Raw genomic sequence first — 6,615 nt, forward strand, 5'->3', positions numbered from 1 at the left:
GCTCCGGGGTCCGGCGCCAATCGGCCCCGGGCGGGGACTGGGGCGGTGCCGCGGCGGGGACCCCCTGCTCTCCCCGCCCCTGGTGCTGCATGTGCGGAGACCCCAGGCCCCGCGAGGGAGGGCGCTCGCTCGAGGCACCCTCCGCAGCCGGCCCTCGGTGCGCCGCGTCCTCCGACTGCGGAGCGCTTGCACACTGCCAAGCGCTTTCAGCAAAACTGGGTCAAAGGTTCTCTGGCTGGGAGGGAGCGGAGACGAGGTGGGCGGTCACGGCCAGACCCCGTACAGAGGAGCGTCTCTCTGCTCTTGGTGCGCGCGCAGCGCGGGAACCTGGGCATGTACCGTGCGGCCCACCTCTGGAACGTAGCTTCCGTGTCCCCCAAACTGGGGGCGAGTGCGTTGGTTACAAGGATACGGAGGGAGCTGGGGCAGCAGGGAGGCGGTCGGGGCTGATGTGGACTGGGGATGGGTGGCAGGCACATTGTGGGAAATGGTGCCCATCTCTAAGATGGCAACATTGACACGGACTTACGGTTTGCAAAGCACCGACACGTCTCGCGGTGTGCTGAAAACAGTAAGGTGGGACTCGGGTATTGGTATCCTTCGCGTTTGGGCAACCTGCAGTTCAGAAAGAAGTGACTCTCCGGGGTCCCCCAGAAGCAGGGAGGAAAGTGCGGGCTGAACCCGGGTTGCCCGGGTTGCCAGGTCCCCCCTCACCCCCACGGGTGCCGCCCCCGCCCCACCCCCCGTGCGTGGGTGGCCCCAGACAAAGGCCAGGTGGCGGGGGCTGCGGGGAGTGTGGGCTCCCGGGATTTCAGTGATGTGAAGGGAGTGGAATAAGCCTCAGAAACTTGGCCACTTCCTCGAAGTTGAAGGGATGGGGTCCGGACGGTGGGGGCCCCAGAAGACAAAAGCTAACGTTTGGCAGAGTGACTCCACTGGGTCGGCCATGGTCAGGCGCGGGGCTCCGTGAAGGACTTCAGTTGTTCCCTTAGAGAATAAGTGTAAACGGAGTCGGCGGCTGTCCCTCTGAATCTCAGCAAGCTCAGCCAGCCTCCGGGTTCTGTGAGCGAAGTTTCTGAGGAGCTGGAGGCCGGGAGAGCTCTACCCTCCCCTCCAGGCACTAAGCTGGCGGCAGCTAGTGGGTGGGTCCCCACCCTGGTCCCGAAGGTGGGAAGACCCTTTGTGATTTCGGGTTCGGCACGCTTGTACGCAGGGGTGAGGCTCGGTCACACAAACACCAACCCAGGATTGGTGGAAAGGCAAAAGTCCAGTTGCCTAAAACGTGCGCCGTTTTATCTAGGGGACCTAAAATCGCTGGATGTGTGCGCCTCTCGGGGCAATTAGGTCATTTGCTCTGAGTGCACTTTATTTCCCTGGTGTGCTTTCTGGGTTTTCAGTGATCTCAAGTTCTTCTAGACCCGGCTGTGCCTCCTTAGGCTGGGGCGGGTGTTAGGATTGCTAATAGGAGGTCCACAGTATTGGCTGCTGTGCTTTACTGTAAAGCGATTAAAAAAAAAAAAGACCAAAGATTTTAGAAGATCCGTGGGGGGAGGTGAATTTAAATGGCAGTCGGTAGTTAGGATTATCTGTTACTTAAATGCAGAAGTTTTCTGTTCCTGCCGACGTCAGCAGGCATGAGAAAGAAAACCTGGGCGGTTTAAGAAAGTACTCAGTTCTTGGAAAAGAAATGCAAATATGTTTATTTACATACTCTTAGCATCTCCTTTGTCCCCAGTAGTTCCCTGGAAAAGAAAGGGGGGAAAATCCCTAAGGTTAAAGGCAATCGAAACCAAATTCTACCAGTTAAGGAGTCTGTCGGGCGCTGGGCTAACCGTTGCTGCCCCCAAGACGCCAGACCCCTTGGGAGCTTGGCGCCTCCCCCCACCCCCAACTGGGACTCTCTCTTCTCGGGTGAGGAAGTGGAGCCAGGGCGGAGAGAGTGGTCCCCTAGCCACAGGGGAGTGCACCTGCCCCGGGCGCGTCCCACGGAGAGCAGAGTCTGTAGCTAGAGGCAGTCACCACGAGGGGCAGGCCCCTGGGCGGTAGGGCGGCGGGCACCCCAGGCATGGTAGGTTCTGGACCAGACAGGGGCCCAAGCCCCCCTCCCGGGAGGCCCTCGCACTGCTTGCTGAAGATCCACAAGGGGCTCTTCGCGGCCCTCCCCCGTAGCCACCCCCTCCCATCCCCTGGGGGAGGGAGGCGGAGGGGGGTGCTTCTCAGGCACTGAGCGCTCCCGCCGGCACGGGCTCGGTGCAGCTCCTGTGGGCGCCTCAGCCCCTGCGTGGACAGTGACAGATGGGACTCGGGAACCGGTTGCACACCACCAAACACGCCCAGAGCCCGGGGACCTGCAGCCGTCCCGAAGGAGGTGGGGTTTGCCTGGTGGCGCAAGGCTGCGCTCGATTCAGAAGCCCCTGGGGCTAGGCACCCGCAGATTGCTGCCCCCACCTGGCGCCTGGACTCTGCGGGGCGGTTGGTGGGGCCGTGAGCGCTTGTCCCCAGGTGGGGAAGGCTGCTCTGGGCGTGGCCTGCCGGATGGGAATCTGGCATCCCTACTCGGTGCGCCCCCTGCTGGTGGAGGGTGACAAACTCGGCCAGCTGGGCTGGGAGAGGAGTTGGCTGCCTCTGCACTGCTTTGTAAAAGCCCACGGCCTGCCGATTTTAGCTTATTTTTAGTTTCTTACGTCTGTTTATTTATTTTGAGAGAAAAAGAGTACGGCAGAAGGGGAGAGGGAAAGAGAATGCCAAGCAGGCTTCAAGCTGTCAGCACAGAACCCCACAAGGACTTGAACCCATAACCATGAGACCATGACCTGAGCTGAGATCAAGAGTCGAGGTTTAACTAACTGAGGCACCCAGGCACCCCCAGATTCCATGTTAGAAAGCGGGCTTCCTGGGCTAGAGTGACTGCCATCCGTTGCCAGTACCCTGGGATTTCGCAGCTATTTGGATGTGCTGAATGACATTTCCACTTAGCCGTGACTCTGTGGCGGTGGTCAGGTTTTGAAAAGACTGCTGACTGTGATGGCCATCACATCTATGTGTCCCTGGCACTTTTCAAGGAAACAGCAGTGAGTCGGAGGAGGAGCACAGTGCAGGGAGCCTGCAGGGCCCGCCCATCCCCAGTGCACACCGGCTGCCCGACTCCAAGCTCCAGCCCCTGCACACCAAGATGGACATCATCAGGAAGGGCAACGCCAAGGAGAGCCAGCGCTACAAGCTGGACTACGAGTCTCAGAGTACCGACACCCAGAACTTCTCCTCCGAGTCTCCTGAGTCCAAGAAGGAGACAGAATATGTGAGGGCCCTCCCCACTCCTCCCCTCCTCCTCCCCCTACTCCTCCTCTTCCTCCCCTCTTCCCCTCCCTTCTCCCCCTCCCTCCTTCTGGTAGGTGGGTGACCCTTCCCCCTTCTGGGATCTCATGGGCATCTAGGTGTATGACATTGGCGGGAACGCCCGAGTGCCCTGCAGGGAGATGGTCTATGAGGCTGGTGGTATTTTGTTTACCTGGTCTCTGACCTGTGGTGACTCCATCCACAGGCCTTGCTCAGGGGACCTCACGACAGACAGACACAGTCAGGGTCTTCATGGGAAATGGCATGGCAGGTCCCTCTGAGGGTACGTGGGGCTGCGAGGTAGCAAGCACTCCCAGGTGACCTGTGGCTCTCCCCCTCGCCCTAGGGACCCTGCCGCCGGGAGGTGGAGGACACCCTGAACCGCCTCAAGTTCTTGGACATGCTCAGCCCCGGGGGCATCTACCTCCCCAACTGTGACAGAAAGGGCTTCTACAAGAAAAAGCAGGTGAGTGCCGTCCTCATGCCCATGAGAGGCCGACCTGCCCTCCCACTGCCCATGACTACCCACGGGCAGCACCTTGCCTTCCTACCCCCCACTCCAGGGCCCTTGGTTAACTATGGTGGCACACGGACCCAGCTGCAATGCATCAGGGGTGACTCGTGAATAACCATCGTAGGGATATAAGGTTTCGGGCCAGAAAGCCTCCCTGAGACCCCTGCCCCCATGTCCATCCTGCCTAGAGCAGGTATTGCATTATGGCCCCACTGGATCTGCAGAATAGAGGCCACGGCCACGGTGCTTGTGGTCCGGCTTGGGTCCCAGGGCCCGTCAGTCCTGGCTGTCATTTCATCTTCATCACACGTGTTTCCCACCGGCCAGGAGGCAGCAGCATCTCTGCTCCCCGTTCATTCCCATCGGTCACTTGACCAGCAAACCCACGCTGAAACCGGTCTGGGCAGCTTGGCGTGTGGTCTGGAAACCGTGGGCTCTGAGATGCGTGCACCCGGGGATGCAGGTGCACAGGGGCAGGCATGTGCCCTGGGACCCGGCATGCTGGGAGGCGCATGCCCTGGGATGTATGTGCCTGGGGCAGGTGCCCCAATCCCCAGGTGTGCCTGCAGGCCCACAGGCTCCAGTATCTACTGGAGGCCAAAGGACACAGAACCACCTTGGCCCCGCCTCTCTGGAGGACCCACTCCCACACACAAGCCCACGACCATGCTGTGCACACGCAGCCCTGAAGGAGCCTCCGTGGGTCAGGACCCCGTGGCACTGCCTCCCAGGCTCACTGTGTCCCCTGCATCCTCCTGCAGTGCCGCCCATCCAAGGGCAGGAAGCGAGGCTTCTGCTGGTGTGTGGACAAGTATGGGCAGCCACTGCCCGGCTTCGATGCCCGGGGGAAGGGCGAAGTTCACTGCTACAGCACGGAGACCAAATAGACGCTGCTGGCCACGTAAGCCTGGGGGCCTGGGAAGGGGGCACAGACCCCTCATGAGGGCGTTGCCCAAGGAACCAGGGTCTGAGGTTGGGGTGTCTCCGAGGCCATTCTCGTCGCTTGAAGGATCTTGGATGCCTTCTGTTCACACACACGCAATGCGGAGAATTCCAAAAGTGAGCTTTTCCCCTGGCTGCTGGTGGCTTATCTCCTTGGACCCGCTGTCCAATCCACAGGGACTTGTTCGAGGAACGTGCTTCTAACTTCAAGGCGTGGCTGGTTTTTTTCTGTGAACCACATGAGGGATATCCCAAGAGTCCTTGATTGATAACATTGTAATAAAGGACATTTTCCTGTAACACAAAAATGAGATTTTTAAGCCATGCCTTTGTGAAGAATGCCGTCGTGTTCGGTACTGTTTTCTCTCTTCATGAACGAGAGAGCCATTGGGAAAGCAGAATACGTGTGTTTGGTCTCCTGGAGAGAAATTTGAATAAATAGAAGAAATTTTCATATTTAGTTACGTGGTTTTTTCCCTTTAAATTTGAAGAATTTGCGTTTCTGGGTGGGACCTGGTGACGGGGACCCCGCCAGCATCTCACTGGGGGCAGGTGCTCTTTGCTTTGCTGACCATGTGGGGCACCCCCCCGACCCCCATCCAATGCCTCGGTCTCGTACCCGGTCATCGTGGGGCAGGAACTGAACCTTTCCAGGTGGGGGAGTTATTTCAACCTGTTTCCTTCTCTATCTGTTACAGTTCACGTGGAGCTCAGAAATGCCTTATTTTGCACAAGAGATCACCAAGGACATGATCAGCGTCTGGCTACAGCCTCAATTTATATTTCTTTTTGTGGTGAATTGATTTTTCTTGTAACCAAAGTTTAGGAAGAGATGTCTGCAGTGCTAGGGTGCTTCTGGGTGGTGGGCTGGAGCCCCTTCCGCTGCCCGGGGGTCCAAGAGATGCAGCTTGGTCTTTCTTCTCGCTTCCTTTAAAAATTCGTGTAACTCAGCATGGCGGGACCTCACCTGTCCCCACGTGTCTGCCGACACAGCTGGCCCTCCGCTCCAAGACCGAGCAAGCATTGCCGCCATAGTGTGCATGGTCCATCCCCACTCGGCCTCTGTTCTGCAAGAATGGGGAGCCCCCGCGCCCTGCTGTCTGGATGTCCCAGCCCACCTGCCTGGAGGCAAGGCCCTGGCGTCCTGGCTCTGGCGAATCTCCAAGTGGCCTGAACTGGGGAACTAGCAGAGAGCACAGGTGGAGTCTCACATGTGAAAAAAGAAAAAAGACCCAGAATGCTCTAGGGAGAGACTCCGGACACACGCAGGGAGGAAGGCGGGTGACTGGGCTTTGCAGCTGGCTGCAGGGGGCAGGGACAGCAGGACTCACCCCTGGAACAAGGGCAGGGTTCTTTGATGACCACAGAAAATAGCATTTTCCTGTTCAGCAATTCCAGAACGAGGGTTTTTTATTTTGGGGGTTTTGTGTGTGTGGTTTTTTTTTTACCACAAGCTCTGTAAAGGCAAAGGATGTTTATTTTTTTCTCTCGCCTTTGTCCTCCTTGGCGCAACGTAAAAAGAGTAAAAACAGTTTTATCACCTACAAAGACAGATGGCTTGTCGGGGACGCTGGGGGCACGAAGAGAAGCCCAGCCCTCCGCCCTTGGCCTTGTCCTCTCGGAGTCACACATAGGCACGGAGGAGGTACGTTCTCCACACTGTCCCCCAGATAGGCCAGGACCCGTGCTAGGGCATCACAGACCTTCGCTGCGCTAGTGAAGAGAGAAACACACCCTCCCCCCGGGAGCAGAGCTCAGGCTGCAGGTGAGCAGGGGACGCCCCTGGTGGACGCGCCCTGCCACCCGGCCCTCCTCAAGAGTAC

General features: G+C 58.5%; 1 protein-coding gene across 1 annotated transcript; it reads left to right on the forward strand.

The window, feature by feature from the left end:
* Positions 1–3,037: 3,037 nt before the first annotated feature.
* Positions 3,038–6,615, forward strand: IGFBP3 (insulin like growth factor binding protein 3; the record flags this gene model as incomplete). The annotated part of the gene is made up of 4 exons (XM_029919220.1): positions 3,038–3,298; positions 3,683–3,802; positions 4,612–4,751; positions 5,491–6,615. Coding segments are annotated over 3 exons (507 nt in total), but the record flags the coding sequence as incomplete, so codon positions are not given.

Source organism: Suricata suricatta, chromosome 2 (genome assembly GCF_006229205.1).
Source record: "Suricata suricatta isolate VVHF042 chromosome 2, meerkat_22Aug2017_6uvM2_HiC, whole genome shotgun sequence".
NCBI lineage: Eukaryota > Metazoa > Chordata > Mammalia > Carnivora > Herpestidae > Suricata > Suricata suricatta.